Here is a 16,938-nt window from a genome sequence, read left to right on the forward strand (position 1 = left end):
ATATTCAAAATATGTTAAATTATTCAGGGGCTGGGTTCACTGACTCCTTTGAATGCTGACCTTTAACATAAAACAATTAATTTTATTGCTTTAAAAAAGCATGCAACAATGACAAATTTATATAATCATATCACTTTTTTTTTTTTTTTTTTGAGATGGAGTCTCACGCTGTTGACTGGGCTGGTATGCAGTGGCATGATCTCAGCTTGCTGCAACCTCTACCTCCCGGATTCAAGTGATTCTCCTGCCTCAGCCTCCCGAGTAGCTAGGATTACAGGTGCCCGCCACCACACCCGGCTAATTTTTTGTATTTTTAGTAGAGACAGGATTTCACTACGTTGGCCAGGCTGGTGTCGAACTCCTGACCTCATGATCCGCCCGCCTTAGCCTCCCAAAGTGCTGGGATTACATGTGTGAGCCACTGCACCCGGCCACTTTTTCTGATTTGTAAATAATTTTCTTGCTTTCAGATGAGAATCTCAAAGATTCTGATATTTTCTTGAATGCAACACTTAAATAAATTTAAAAAAATAAGATTTCATCAAATGGAATCAAAACCTGTTATCGTGGATGAAGATAAATGAAAATAATCAAAGGTGAAAACCATTTTGGAGTTAGTAAACCTATAATAGGTATTACTTAGTGTTTACTTGTGTCTTCTTAAGGAAATAATGTGTACCTACTAGTTGATTTTCCTTATGTTTTTACAGAAAAACAAATGGGTGTTTAACTTAAAAATCTAGAGTTGGGTATCAAAATTATATGTTTTGTATTTTCGTATCTGCTTCCTAACCATACCAAAATAGACACCTACAATTTTAATTTTTTTTTTTTCATTCTGCTTTGGGTGGATTAAGTATGTTATGGAAAAGTAGCTAGTCCTAGGGAAGGTGTTTGAATAACAATTAGCCAACTTAATAATGGCCCAATCTTTTAAGAATTTGCAGATTTACAAACAATCTTTCATTTAGTTTTGACTCTCTGTGCTATTTTATACTTCTCCATTGATTTCATTTTTAGCATTTAAAGCCAGTTTCTTTTCTTCTTCTTCTTTTTTTTTTTTTTGAAGCCACTTTGTTGTATTTTGAGCAGAAGAGTTATGCTATGCAGACTTTAGTTTGGGAGACTTGTTCTTATGTTGACCTTTTTGCCATTTTTCATGATGATTCATAAATAATAAATGAGGTACTGTTCATAATTTGACATTTTACTGCCAGAACAACTAACTGTTAAGTACTAAAGGCGTCAGTCAAAGGGAGAAGCATCTCTTGTGGCCCCCATAAAAGTATGTTGAGCAAAGAACTTTGCTGCAGGTACTGAGGATTATCACCCCAAATTTCCAGTGATGTGTATAAAATCTTAGTAGGGAGCTTATTCTGACAGATATTTGACAGGCTTCTGTTATAATAATAAAGACCTTTAAAAAAAAAGGGAGGGCCCTACTGTGAAAGGGTTATCATAGGCCCTTCTAAGTGCGAAGAAGGGTTTGTGAGGGGCCGATGAAATTTTCCTGTGTAATGAAGCATCTTTAACTTTATGTGTGATGGTGTTAAGTAGGAAATAAGGTGATGTCCCTTCACTACAGTAGGTGGCCCCCTTTTTCTCCTGAAGTGGGCTTGGGATAGGATGCACTTTTTCCTTCCCCAATACCTCTGTAAGCAACATGCCCGGGACTAGCCTAACAGCTGGCTTGGAGTGTTTCAGTGTTTCGTTGGCTGGCAGCGCAAATTTAGTATAGTAACAAAGTTAACGCAAGGCAGCCTTTATGCGTTTAGTCTTAGAGTATATTATGCCAGTCTCAAGTTGGGACTTGTGAAAGCTGGTCTTACCTAACATTCCAAAAGGGAAGTAATACATGTTTAGTCATGAAAAAATTGTAACACTTTGATGCAAAGAGCAGCTAACAGCCAGCCCATAGCTTTATTATTGTTCACATAATCGAAAGGTAAACCAGCATAATTTTTTTCCTGCAGATTTTTATAGCAAGTCTCACATTTCATAAAAGCCCCGGGAATCTTTATAGCAATAATTTCCTTTCCACTTCATTGGAAAATCCTGTGAAGTGCAGGGCACTCTTTTATTAATTTTGTTTAGCCATTACAAACCCCAAATTTATTTTAAATACAGAACATCCTGGGGTGTGTGTGTGTGTGTGTGTCGGCCACCAGAAAACTTTAAAATATTTTGTTTGTTTTGTTTTTATACTAGGGTGATTTTTTTTCTAACATTATTTTTAAAGATATTAAGACTACAAACAAATTGAAAGAAGTGTTCAGCTAGATTTCATCTAGATTTATAAATTGTTACTGTTTTTCAAATATACTCTTCCCCAACCCAACATATTTACTGACAACAGTAAAATGTCAAATTATGAGCAGTACCTCATTTATTATTTATGAATCATCATGAAAAATGGCAAAATCTGCATAGCGTAACTCTTCTACTCAAAATACAACAAACTGGCAACAAACTAAACCAAACATATTTGGTTTAGTCACAGAAATTCAAATGAGGATTCCTGTAATCTTACTGATTTTTCAAAATGTATTCTTAAAGAGACAGGGGCGCTCAAGGAGAAAAAGTGTCACATCTTCAGAGGAATTAAAATTAGGTAAGATTACTCTTAAGCCTTTCTCAGTCCTGAAATGAACTCTTTATTCTGTTTTCTCACTTTTTTGATATGAGACATTGAGCAAATGTATTACCAAGGCTCCCCTTGGTCTTCTAGTTGTTTCTCCATGGCATGTGACTTTTTCCTCTCTTCTTTCTTTGGCTTTTCTGCATCGGTGTGGACCTGGGGACAATGTTTCCTCCCAGTGTTGGTAGGCATAGTATTTGTGTTATAATCTCACTTTTCTGTATCACTAATCTCAGATGTATCTGTTTCTTCTTAAGGAAAATGCACATATAAAGGGCATCATAGTCCCTTATAGTACACTAACTCGTTATTACAAAACAAAGACAAGCAGGGATCTAATTGCAACATAGCTCAAGGTGATCGCTCTTGAATGCCCATGTTGGTCTTTTCCATTTGGCTGAAACATGCAACAAAGATTATAGTAAAACCTTTGCCCAAATCTTACTGTTCCATCTCTGTACACAAGTCATTTTAATTGTGGCTCACATCCAGTAGCTGAGAATTTGTGCTGAGTATAATTATTATAAACCCTTTAATAGTCAGTCTTTTGACAAGATTGGTATCATTGGGTCCCTATGCTTGAATTACTGTGTTTAATCTGTCATTTGAAATTATTTGTATCTATCAGGTCTGCTTTATGCGGAACACCTTTTTCTGGTATGAGAACTTCATTTGATTAAAGGGAACGGGGATGGTTTGGAGATTGAGTCTGGAGATAAGGCTGCATCTCTGACTGTTGTGCTTTTACTGATACTCCTTCCTGTGCTGGGCAACTTAATCTATCTCCTTGCTTTGTAAATCTTGCTTATGCGAGAGGCAGTGTCCGGCTGTGAGAAGACTAGTGATTGGGGTCAGTTAAACTCCAATTTGGAACATCTCCACTTAGCAGCTTTTTTTTTTACTTTGGGCGAGGCATATCTTCTGAAAATGAGCATGGGAATGCCTGCCATGTAGGGCTGTAAAGCTTAAATGAGGTAATCTATTCAGGGTAAATATATACAGGGTAGTTCCATAGTGTTTGGAACTTGGTTGGCATTTAAGGGTACAGGAGCACTTTGTCTTTTGTCATAAGGTGAAGGGAGAGCAAGCGAATGAATGGGGTGTCTGATGCATGGTGGAGTTGGAATGATATGCCTCAACTCAGAAGTTAAGGTACATCCATAATTTTGGTTGCTTTTAGAAAGCTTCTGGTTTCCTATTAGTGACAAATTGATGATTGCTTGAAATGCTTTTTATAATCTTTTTTGACAGTTTTTTTCTCCTGTAAAGGAGGAAGTTTGGACTTCTTTATTCCAGACTATCTGAAATTGTGGGAATCTATAAAAGCTGAGGTCAGAATATATGGGGAGAGAAGGGAGGTCGTCTCAGTAGGGTTACTGTGTTCAGGATAAAGCTTCATTCATTCATAGTTTGGGCATTTTTGGACTTAGGAAACTCAGTTGTACAGTTAAATAGAATAAAAAAACAAAGATTTAAAGACCAGTGACATTATGTGTATATATGATATAAAGTCAATACATAAAGCTAATATTTAAAAAAAAAAACCAAAGCTATAAAAGCCTTCAGAAATACATTAGATACAATTACTTAAGATCAACACCAGTAAGTAAAGTCATATACTCACATTTAACGTTTAAACTGAAGTTCAAAAATAAAGGTGGACATTCTATTATTATGCCTCAGAATGTTTGTCAGTTTGAGTTGTATTACAAGAGTGGCAAAAGTTCACATGCTGAGTAAGTGATGTAATTTTTAAAGAACTGGTTTACTTCTTTAAGTCTTTAATTTCCTTTCTCTTTCATATTATCTTGCCTTTTTCTTTCCCTTTTATCACTCCCCCCAGTTGTCTCAACTTCCATTCCTTGCCATTTTCTCTTAGTGTCCCCATCTCTCCTTTCCCCCGACTTCCTTTCTTCCCATCTTATTTTTTTCTATAAGGACTTCATATTAGAATGAGAATGGAGGCAAGGAAGCAGAAACCTGGGTTACATGGATATTGAAGATATTGGTACACCCAATTTCTGACCAAGGCTGAGTTCTCTGGCCTGTGTGGTTGCACCCAACTATTTGATTTGTACTTCTCTGTTTCCTATTTCACATGGAGCATATTCACTATGCACATCATAGCATAGGAAGGAACTATTCTACATGTTCATAGAAATCCCTGGGAAAAGCCTAACTAATATAAAAGCTGATTTGTTTCTCCATGGAAGTCTTTTGAGGCAGGGTCTTGCTCTGTCATCCAGGCTGGAGTGCAGTGGTGTGATCATGGCTTACTGCAGCCTCAACCTCCTGGACTCAAGTGATTCTCCCACTTTTGCCTCCCGAGTTGCTGGGACTACAGGTGCATGCCACCAGGCCCAGCTAATTTTTTTTTTTTTTTTTTTTGTTAGAGTTGAGGTTTCACCATGTTGTCCATGCTGGTCTCAAACTCCTGGGCTCAAGCAATTCACCTGCCTTGGCCTCCCAAAATGCTGAGATTATAGGTGTGAGCTACTGCATCTGGCCCCCTATGGAACTCTTTTAAACTGACTTATCCATTATGGGAAGATAAGGGTTGCTTCTACTTCCTCACTTCCCATTCACAAATGGAGCTCACCCCACCTCCACCTCAGAGTTATCGTTGACCTTATAGTTATAGATTCATCACTTTTGACTAAATTTAGAGTGTGTAATTCTGTTGGCTATCACTTCCTCTTTGAATCTCTCTTGTTCCTTGGTATTCAGTACACTGGACTTCCTGATTCTCCTTTTATACTAACACTACCCGCTCCTCCCAGTTCCAAGGCATCATCCCCTGTTCCTCTTCTGTCTGTTCTGACCATGAGACCTGTGTAGTATGGCCTCTGGGGTTCTCATCTCATTCCTTTTTCTCTTCCTGTCTCAAAAAAGATTATTCCCTCCACCTCTAATCTTAGTCCTATTTTTGGAGCCCGGGTCCATATTTTGGCCCAGCTGTGGGCTCTTTGACCCTAGCTCTCTCACTGATACCTCAAAGGGAACAGACCCCAAATCCGCTTCTGTGATGATGACCTAGCAAGTCATTCAAGCTAACGATCCTGAGAGAAATCAACCCTCAATTGGAGGAGAAGGGGGTGGAGGCATTATGGATCCCATTGCTAATATATTTTACATATTAACCACATTTTACATAGAGTCCCCCACTTTCAATGGTCTTGGACTCTGAACTTGAAACCTCTCTCCCTGAGAATGTCTGGAAGGTCCATGTCAGATGTTTTCCCCATCATTCTTGCCTGCATACATGGAAGACCTCTTTAATTGACCTGGTCTCACTGCTCTTCCTTCAATCTCGAATCATCCTATAGTTGGTCCATTGATTTTCCTAAAGCACAGCCCAGAACATGTGGTTCTTCATCTTAGAAGCCTTCAGCGACTCATTAGTGAAGACCACATGTCCCAATACAGTGCTTGGCTGTACAGTCCTGCATCTCTGTCCCAAATGTATTGCCTATGTCATGTGCTGCAGGCTCAGGCCCCCTGCAACCCTCACACTCCAACCACAGCACCGTTCCACCTCTACCTAAGCCTGCCTTGAAACTGCTCATTGTGCCGCAGGGTTCCCTTTTGAATGCTCTGTTTTCTTCAAGTTCCAGTTCAAATTTCCATCTCCTGTGAACCCTTCTTCATTTTCTCCATGTGGAATTAATTGCGTATTCCTTCTGTGGTGTGTCTCTCACACCTCTTATCACGTCTTGAGTCGTTAAAATCTGTGTTCCTTACCAGTGTTCACCTTCTAGAGATGCAAAAGGCCCTGTAGCCAAGTTGATGATGAAGGAGTGACTGGCTAAATGAACAAAGGAATCCACTATTGGGGATTTTACTCCCCCTGAGCTCTCAAGTGCTGGACGGACCCCCGAAGTAATTGTAGGTGCCACGATTGCACCATTCATACCCCTGAGGTTATTGAAGCCCACTCGTGTTGAGACTTCTGTCTTCCCCTCTTAAGAAGCCTCCTCATTCTCCCTAGTGGGGCCTTTGAGGAATTCTGCTAAGTCTGACTGACAGGACAGAGAGGCGGTGACCAGAGCAGTTGAGGTGCTGGTCTTGAGACCACCTGCCTGGGTTTCAGTCCCAGCTTTGCCCCATTTGTTGGTGAGTGATGTGCATCATGGGTAAGGTGTATGTTTACTTTGTGCTTCAGTTTTGTTCCTATTTTTAACTAGAGAGCCTAGTAGTATTTGTCTCATAAGATTGTAGTAAGAATTAGAAAGATGATAATCTTTGTAAAGAGCCTGGCACACAGCAGGCATTCAGGAAATGACTGTGAACTGCCTGGGTAAGGTCCTGGGAGGTTCTTGTTAGCCTGTAGGCCAGGGCTTATTACCTGGCAGCATCTGGGCTGGTTACTACCCACACAGAAATGTATTGTTTTTGTGGGGTCAGGGAGCATGGGGGTGGCTACGGAAGTTTTGTAAATAACAGGAAATATAGCATGAGAGACTGGAATTGTGAATTCTCTTGAGAAAATTAGATCTGAGGTTGTAAATACAGTGGTTAAGAATATGGGCTTAGAAGCCACATCTCAAAGCCCCATTCCTGCAGATGGCAAGCTTTGTGACCTCATGCAAGTTACTTAGCCTTTCTGTTTCTCAACTTCTTGATCTCTAAAATGAAGATAATAAGCATTTCATAGCCTGCCTGGGATTATTAAAGGAGGCAGATGTGCTGCTTTTGTTGTTTTGATGGGTCTAGCAGTCTGTATTTTGAGAATCTCTCCAGCCGATTCTGGTAGCCACTAAAATTTGCGAACTAGTATGGCACATGTGTTCTGTATTCATATTTCCTACATTTGGTTTCTATGTAATATTTCAAATATTGAGATGTGTTTCTGGGTGCTTCAGATGATTTGTAAATTCTGCACTTTCCTTAGTAGGGCTACTCTCTTCTAAGTATGTTTTTTCTTAAATAATAGATAATACTGACTTTGGGTTTTTTTGCTCTGGATATTCTGCTAATATCTGTGTGAACTTTGATCTGTTAACTTGCTGAAGGAATACAGTTTATGTCGGGGTAAGATATACGTATTTTAGAAAGAATACCTTGGAAAGTTATGAAAGGCAAAAGCTTTTAAATGGATATGGAATGTAAGAAATAATGGGATTAATAAGATTGAATGATTCTTTTATAAGTTTTGACATAATGACTTTATCTACCTTTTGGCTTCCATGAATTGAGAATTCTCCCTCCTTCTCTGCCTCATCCTTTCCACTTTACAGTTATTTTCTTTGGTTTCTCAAGAATTCTTCCGTGTGTGGGAACTGCACTTCCTTCAACCCCCCCCTTTTCCTGAAGGTTATTGGGAAGATCTTATCCTATTTTTTTTGTACAAGTAATTACATTTTAATTTTTGACAAAAGCCTTTGTATTCTGAGCTCACATATTCTATCAATCCAAAGCTACTATTTTCTTTTATTCTTTTTGGTGTATCATTTATGACTATATTGTAGCGTCTTTTTTTTTTAATATTTTAGAACTTAGTATTTGTGATTGCTCGTTTAGGAAGTTCTTCATTTTGTGAATGTGATTTTAAGATATCTCTACTATGACTCTTCACCAAGTTCTTGATGTAACAGATTATTTTATTCTACAGATCAGGCACTCTGCCTTTGAGTGGAATATTATAATGGAATGAAGTATTTGTATTTATGGATGACAGATTTGGTCTTGGAATTTATCTTGGAAGATCTTTCCTAAAAATTGTATACTTTAGGTGTACCCACATTAAGTAGAGATTGAAAATGTCATTAGAGGCAAAATACATAGGTTACCCCACCAAACATAACTGGCTGTTTAACAAGGGTAGCTTGGATGCAGTTATTTACAAGACTATAGTCTACTTGTGATTGTGTAATGTACTCAGTAGAGGTAATATGGATTTAGTGACATCCCTAATAGTAATGATTATTTGATTCCTTTAGTGGAGAGAATGAAGATCAAGACATCAAGAGTACTTTCTGAAGGTGTTTGTTATATGCTACAGTTACAAATTTTACTTAACCATTATCAACAGTGCATAGCTAAAGGATTTGGTCAATAGCTTTACTTTGGATTTGGCTATTCCGTGATCCTACTGTTGTCACGATCATTCACTAGTGACCCCAGGAGCACCACAATTTTCAGGCCCTACATACATGTTATAGGAGAGTAGCCAGAGAGAGCTTGAGCTTTCATTTCAAGAAATTTATGTTGTCTTTGGATAATAGAAACATCAGTGAGAGTTGGCTTCCCTTTTGCTTCTCTAATGCATTTTTAAAATAAACCAAATGGGCTTTATTTTATCAAACATTTATTGATTGCGCAATGAAACAGTCTCTCCTTTCAAAAATATACATTGGTTATTAAAAGAGTAGATACAAAGGTCAGGAAGTAATTACAATGCAATGTGATAAGTTTAATAATATAGGTGTGACAGCATCAGAGGAGGGGGTGATTGGATTTGAGGTGATGGTGGGATGTTGGCCAGGTAATATTTCATGGACTAAGGGATGGCAACATAGGGTTTCACAGATGGATAAGAGTCTTCTAAGTGTACCAGAGGGAAATATACATGTGTGGTGCCAAAACGGAGCATGGCATTTTCTGAAAGTTAGAAATTTATACAAGAGTATAAAGTTCAAGAGATGGATAAGTAGCTAGGAGGTAAGGCCAGAAAGGTAGGCAAGTTCTAGGGCCTTTGAGGCCATGGAAGAAAACGTGGGCTTCACCTTATGATGGTCATGTTGGAGCTTGTGGCACATTTACAGAGCTTAACTACTCCTTCGTGTATTTTTTCTAGAAGGTATAGACTCTTATCCATCATTTCAGGAAGCCACATTTTACTTTTTTGAATCACAAAAGGATGCAAGAAAAAATACCAAGGTAAATAAGTACAAGCAGGTCACCATCGTTTGAAAAATCTCCCAATATGGATGTTACTGATTATGGGTCAGCAATTATATCTCTGTATGTATCAAGAATAGCAATTCTATTGAAAACATCTGTAGACCATGAAGACTGTAGGGCGTATTGTGGGAGATATCGAGAAAATCTGGCATGTCTGTCTCTCAAGAAGCTTTAACATTTTTAGCGGATGCAGTCAAGAATATAGCTAACTAGAAAAGGGGGATCTGCATTGAGAACCCTATCACACACCCAAACAGTAGAAGTAATTATTTTTAACCAGGAGGATGGGGCAGGGGCATAGGGGTTGTGGTCCAGGAAGGCATTGCTGAGTAGGTGGCATGTTTGACCATCATTAGAGTATTTGCTGGACAGAAGGAGAATTCCAAAGAATAGTTAATACAGCATTCTCACACTTGAATTGTACACACTTAAGGTGTAAGCAAAGTAGCTTAATAATGGTGCTTGTGCCTCCTATGGTATATTATTGTAACGTGAAAGACGCTGTTTGTAATTGTAAGGAGAAAATCCTTTACCCAGGATTTCAGAGGTCTTGCTGACCCACTTCAGTTCCTCAGACTCTTCAAGTCTGCATTCCTTTCAACCCTGGCTGCAGTTTTCAACAATGGACTTCAAGAGTTGGGCTTTTTTTTTTTTTTTTTCCCCCAGCACATATCTACATTTAAGGGGCACAAAAGCAGTAGAGTTGTGTGAATTGTGGAAAAGAATGTGAGAAGGTGTTTGGAGGGGAGGTTTGTAGGGATATACATTTCTCCTTAATCTTTTCCAAAGTGTTAGAGTGAAATGCTCTTGAAATAATGACCTCTAGTGGCCATTTGTATCCTGTTGCATTCTCTTAGTAATGGTTCATTCAGCTTATGAATAGATGTATGTGGATTTAAAATTTATATAATCTTTTCTGTACACCAGGATAATGTAAGAGAGCATTTGTTCCAATCTTTTATTCTTGGTTAAATTTGATTTCCACATTATCTACGGAAGTCTCATCAATAAATAGAAGTTAACCCTATGTATAGTTGTCAGCCTAAGGTTATATTGTCTGTCTGACTGCTGTGATTTTCTTGGCTTGGTGCTGTGGTCTTTCTCCCTCGCATACATGGTAGCTTTTCTGTGAATTTTTTACATAAGAATATGTATATTAAGGGATCCATACAAATGTTAGTTGCTGCCAAAAAGAGAGTTGTTTCTTTAGCAATAAACAGTTGATTTTGCAGTCTACAGTCAGTCTTATTGTTGGTTTGACTGTGAGTATATGGAACTCTGGCAAAATGAAATGGAGCAAAACACACAAAGAAGACAACCACCACAACAAATACTTTGCCTTCCAGCTTTTTGTTGTTTTTTCTGTCCTTGCTTTTGGACTTTCTATAAGAATCATATACTTTTTTTGCAATAACCACATAAAACACAAGCATTAGGACAAAAACAGTCCAGAAAATAAACTGGGATATGTTATTTACCATTTGATGCCATTTCAGCCCCAGAGGCCCCTTTAAGGAAGCACACTTTTTCACAGACGATGGTGTTGCATCCTTGTTGCTCAAGATCATATTTGGCAGGGAGATGAAGAACAAAAAGGACCAGATGAAGATTGAGACCGTTTTTGCAAAAACAGGTTTCTTTAGAAAAATATTTCTCAAAGGTCTGATGATCTTGAGGAATCTGTCAAAGGCTATGAGCCCTAACAGCACGATGCCCACATACATGGTCTCATAAAATATCACCGAAGAAAAACGACACACAAAAGCTCTGAGCTGCCAGGGTGCCAGGTGTGAGTCAGAGAGGATTTTGAAAGGAAGCATGAGTGTTATTATCAAGTCGGCCACCAAAGTGTTTTTGAGGTAGATGATGAAGGTGGAAGAGCTGGGGATGTGAACAAACACCCACAGAGCCAAAGTATTCAGCACGATGCCAGTCAAGAAAACCACTGTATAGAGGGCTGGGAATACCAGCTGTACTATCCGAGTGTCTCTGGGGCACTGCTCAGATCTGTTGAAGCCTTGCATCACTGTGGTGTTCATTGCTTCCAGTATCACCTGTTACCAATAAACATATATACAAACAAAAGAAAACAAAAAGCCCTTCATGATTTTCAAATGCAATTTTTTAAAAACAGACTTTATGTTTATAGCATATTAACACCCTACATTTATCCAACACTTTCAATAGATGTGTTGAGAAGGAAAATACTGTTTTCTGGCTAGAATTTTTAAAGCATATAATACATTTTTGGTACTTTTAACAGTACCATTACTTTCACATCTTTGTGAAATCCAAATAACAGGTTCTACCTCATTCACAGGTGCTACTGTTAGCCATAAAACAAAACACTGTTTAAGAGATAATAATACATTGTTATTGCTAATACATCAGATTGCTATAAATTATGCAATTTCTTATGCTCATAAACTATGGTTTGTAGAATATTAACTTTAAAGCACCTTTTTTCCCTTAAGCATATTCTATCTTTTATATAAGCAAGCACACTCATAATAAAAATTGAAATTCACCTTTGGGAGGATACTCAGTTCTCTCTGTCTTCTTATGGCGGCAGTCATTAGTTCAGCCTACAAAAGAGCATGTGAAGCAAATGTTCTGCTTTCTTATAGTGGATTTCCTTCCTTATTTTTACTTATGTAATGTGACCCATTAGGACCTCTTCATATTTAGACCTTTGGGGCATTTGCTAATACTCTATTTTAGTTCAAACTTTCATACTGTTAATCTGTGACTTGAATAAAGAAGCTTATTTGCAATTATCTTTAAATTTCTTCATAACTTTCTTGAAGTTTATCTTCTTGATCTGCATGTTCAGTGAACTTTTTGAGTGCCTCTTGTATATAGTGGGAAGTAGAAAGATGAAGAAAATAGTCCCAAATTACTGTCAAGTAGGACAATAAGTCTATCTAAAATCAGACAGAATAATCTTCTGTATCCTTGTAAACTGGATTTTCCAGTAATTTGTGTTCAGGAGGATGGTATGTTTATTTTTGTAGATATTTGTCTTAGTCTTCTGGTTTGGGGATCTCTGAGAGTTAACATCATGTTTTCTAAGAGGTGAAGACTATTAGATCCAGATTTTTGGAGTTAGAATCCCAGTTCCACCAATTAATTGGGATTAGATTATAGATAAATGATTCAACAGCTGTGTGTCTCAATTTCCTCATCTGCGTAATGGGTTTGAAAATAGTATCTACCACACTGTGTTACTAAGAATGAATTGATTGCCTGGAATGGTGCTTGACATATAGGAGACACTAAAAAATGTTAGCCACTTTTAGTGGCTTTTAGTCATGGGAATGAATTGCAAATCCAGGTAGAGACATTATACTCCTTCACTTAGTAGAGGGCCATTTTTGGAAATCTTTTTTGTATTTGGTGTATTTTGAGTACAGAGGACTTCAGGAATTTCATCAATCAACATTGGGCCAATATCTGTCCATTTTTTCCTTTAACTCTCTTCAAGTTTGAAAGATGTAATTGTGCTTTTGCATAGAGAAAATTGTTGTCCATGGCAGAAATCTACTTGCTAGGTAGGCATAGGAAAAGCGGAAATTAGGAGATCTTATGGAGGATGTGGAGTTCTCCATGGTGAGTTTCATTTCATGTTTCTTGCCACAAGTGTTACCATGGAGTTAGATGAGACTAGTGTTGGTTGATCACAAAGTTTTGGATGACTTGGCTTTGAATTCTGAGAAGAAAAACTTAATATCCCCCTGGACATTTTAAAATTTGAGGCAATACAATGTCTAATAGTTTTGATTAGACTACCCAATAATGGCACAGTTTGAAAAATTTCTCTTTGATTGAAATAAATTAATCCTTGGGAGTATAGATTCAAGATTTCATTAACGTAATAGAACATACATGTATGTCTTAAATATAAATGTATATCTTTTTGTTTGCTTCAGCAGAGGACAAAAATCCTTTATTTCTTAAGTAGAGAAATTTAACCTACAAAATTAATTGTAAATTTTCCTATAGCCCCAAATCCATAATCTAAAGGAAGATCTGGAATAGTTTTTCTTTAAGCAAGATAAATTCTGTGCAGGATAATTTCACAATCTGAAAACTGGAAATCACTTCTTGGTCAAATTTCAAAACACTGAAGTGTGGGAAACTTTCCAAAGAGGAACTGACTTACGGTGCCTGTTTCTAGAGTTATGGAAATAGATTCTCTTAAATGTGGTAGATGTCAAAGTGTTTGACCATAGTAAATATCCAATAGATCATTCATTTCTGTGTGTTTGTGCTTCTTATGTATTAGCTGATTTTTCCTTAGTTCACAGCAGCACTATTGCCTGCTGGGGAGGCCTTTTGCCCTTGAAGACACAGCTGAGAAACTGCTCAGCAGAATGTTTAGGCGCCAGAGTGCCTGGGCTCAATTCCTTTTTCCAATTCTTTCTTTTCTTGTGACCTTAGGCAAGCTGCTTATGCCCACTATGAAATGGTTGCCTTATCTTTACAATAAAAATAAATAATAGTATTTGCTTTACAGTGTTGTTAAAAGAATAAAATGAGTGAACATTCACCAGTGCTTAGAATAATGTCTGTCATGTGGTAGGTATCATGTGAGTTTCTTGTTAAATGAAATTGAAAGAAAATTGGAATGTTGTGCATACATATGGTAACGTCTCATGAAAGGAGAGAAGAATCAAAGAAGATACAGTGAAAGATCCCAGAAGCTAGGAGCCTATCAAATGGGAATAAACTAAACGTTTAAGATCCTGTAGGGCTCTAAGGAAATGTAGTTAAAAATCAGTAAAGTCACACTAGCTATACTGTTTTAAGTGATTATATTATCTTATTTAATCCTTAACAGTCCCCAGAGATTGGTCCCATTTTTAGAGTTGAGAAAAAAGGAAATGCAGAAGTTAAGCCATTTTCCCCAAATCATGCAACCCAAATCTGCCATAAAGTCACACAGTCGGTCTGGTTCCAGAGCCCATGCTTGGAACCTGTCTCACTCCCCTGCCTCAGAGTAAGCCATAGATAGGGTGACAGTGGAATTGTTTGCCAAATTCTGGAGTTCTTGAGCTGGAAGTTCCTGATGTGTGAGAAGGAAACAATCAGCCACAATGTTTAATGGACTTGTGAAACTTTATGCCAATGTAAATTGAGTGAAAGCAGTGTGATCAGAAGGGATAAAAAGAAGATAAAATGAAAAGTCACAGAAATCAGTCTCTAGCCAGATAGGAATAAATTACTATTTCCATTTGTAGTCTCATTTGAGATTTGGATCAAAATTGACAGTCCAAGGCCCAGTACCATATAAATAATATGTGAAAAGATGAGGAAGCATTTGCTTTCATTTGGGATGAAAATTGAAGTAGGAACTCCTATACTTCTATACTCTTAGAAAAGACTTTTACTTCCCATCAAAGTATACCATGGTACTTTCTCAGATTATGTGAAATTGTTTTAAAAATTCCATACAAGACTAACTAAAAGTGGTAAACTAAAAGTGGTAATAATAAGCTGAAATAAGTTATACTTTTTATTAATATAGCAATCTGTTTTTCTGAGTAAGAACAATAGTAGAAAATATCTACATGTAACTAGAGATAGGCAATAAATTCACTGCTATTTGGAACATTTAATATTTCACATTTTTATTATAAAAGGAAATTATATGTTTAAAAATTGAAACACAAACATATATAGTAGAAAGTGAAAGTTAATACATATACATGCCAATATATGTGTACAAATATATTTACATTTATTTATATATTGGATTTTTGTTTTCATTCCATGTTAGTACATGTAGACTGACATGATTTTTTTTTTTTTAACTTTATTTTAGGTTCAGGGGTACATGTGCAGGTTTGTTACATAGGTAAATTGTGTTTTGTAGGGGTTTGGTATACAGATTTTTTTGTCACCCAGGTAATAAGCATAGTATCGGTTGGGTAGTTTTTCAGTCCTTACCCTCCTCCCACCCACCACCCTCAATGTAGGCCCTGGTGTTCGTTGTTTCCTTCTTTTTGTCCATATGAATTCAGTGTTTAGCTCCCACTTATAAGTGACAACATCTGGTATTTGGTTTCCTGTTCCTGTGTTAGTTTGCTTAGAATAATGGCCTCCAGCTTCATCCATGTTGTTGCAGAGGACACGATCTCTTTCTTTTGTGTGGCTGCATAGTATTTCATGGTGTATATGTACCACATTTTCTTTATCCAGTCTACCAATGATGAGAATTTAGGTTGCTTCTGTGTCTTTGCTTTTGTGAATAGTGCTGTGATGAACATACACATGCATGTGTCTCTAGGATAGAATAATGCCTATTCCTTTATGTATATACCCGGTCATGGGATTGCTGGGTTGAATGGTAATTCTGTTTTAAGTCCTTTGAGAAAAGCCAAACGGCTTTCCACAGTGGCTGAACTAATTTATTTTCCCACCAGTAGTGCATAAGTGTTCCCTTCTCTCCACAGCCTCACCAGTGTCTGTTATTTTTTGACTTTTAAATGTTAGCCATTTTAACTGGTGTGAGATGATGTCTCATTGTGGCTTTGATCTGCATTTCTCTAACGACTTGCCAATCAAATTTAAAATCAGTTATGCTACATAAATGTACCATAGTTAAGCTGCGACTGATGGGCATGTAGTTAGTTTACAATAATAGTTTTTCTCTATTAAAAACAATGCTATAGAGCATGTATGTGTCCATATATTTTTGAGCATTTTTTCTAGCATGTTTGTAGGAAGTTTCCTAGAAGAAGGATTATTGGCTCAGTCCTTCTAGGAAAAAGTTATTTGTCAAAATGTTAAATAATATTTTCAAATAGTTTTCCAGAAAGATTGTACCACTTTATTGTTCAATTAAGAGTGGGATTCTCAGCCGGGCATGGTGGCTCACGCCTGTAATCCTAGCACTTTGGGAGGCCAAGGTGGGTGGATCATGAGGTCAGGAGTCCAAGACCAGCCTGGCCAAGATGGTGAAACCCCGTCTCTACTAAAAATACGAAAATTAGCCAGGCATGGTGGCGGGTGCCTGTAATCCCAGCTACTCAGGAGGCTGAGGCAGAGAATTGCTTGAACCCGAGAGGTGGAGGTTGCAGTGAGCCGATATCATGTCACTGCACTCCAGCCTGTGTGACAGAACAAGACTCTATCTCAAAAAAAAGAAAAAAAAATCTTTTAAATTAATTTGAAATCTATAAGTGAAAAAGCCATGTTATATAAATATAAATTTATTTCCTTATTGATGATGTTATGTGTTTTTTCTTTTTTTTGCCATTTCTATTTCTCCTGGAAATTGCCTTTTCATGCTCTTGCCCCATTTAAAAAAACAAAAAAGGCGATTTCTCACTACCTATTGATTATTAAGTGCATTTCCACATCTTTAGTTCCCACTGGCAGTATTGTAATCACAC

The 16,938-nt window shown here is 37.4% G+C and overlaps 2 protein-coding genes across 5 annotated transcripts in view; one reads left to right on the forward strand and one right to left on the reverse strand.

Moving 5' to 3' along the window:
• MED12L (mediator complex subunit 12L) overlaps window positions 1–16,938 on the forward strand; it is a 338,115-nt gene that overhangs the window by 224,951 nt on the left and 96,226 nt on the right. The gene's annotated exons all lie outside the window — the stretch shown is intronic.
• Window positions 10,204–12,117, reverse strand: P2RY13 (purinergic receptor P2Y13). Its single transcript, XM_032173861.2, has 2 exons — window positions 12,070–12,117; window positions 10,204–11,595 (listed from the first exon to the last, which is right to left on the reverse strand). The coding sequence occupies exons 1-2, from the start codon at window positions 12,115–12,117 to the stop codon at window positions 10,579–10,581; spliced, it is 1,065 nt and encodes a 354-aa protein (XP_032029752.1). The 3' UTR covers window positions 10,204–10,578.

The sequence above is a fragment of the Hylobates moloch genome, unplaced genomic scaffold (assembly GCF_009828535.3).
Source record: "Hylobates moloch isolate HMO894 unplaced genomic scaffold, HMol_V3 SCAFFOLD_13, whole genome shotgun sequence".
NCBI lineage: Eukaryota > Metazoa > Chordata > Mammalia > Primates > Hylobatidae > Hylobates > Hylobates moloch.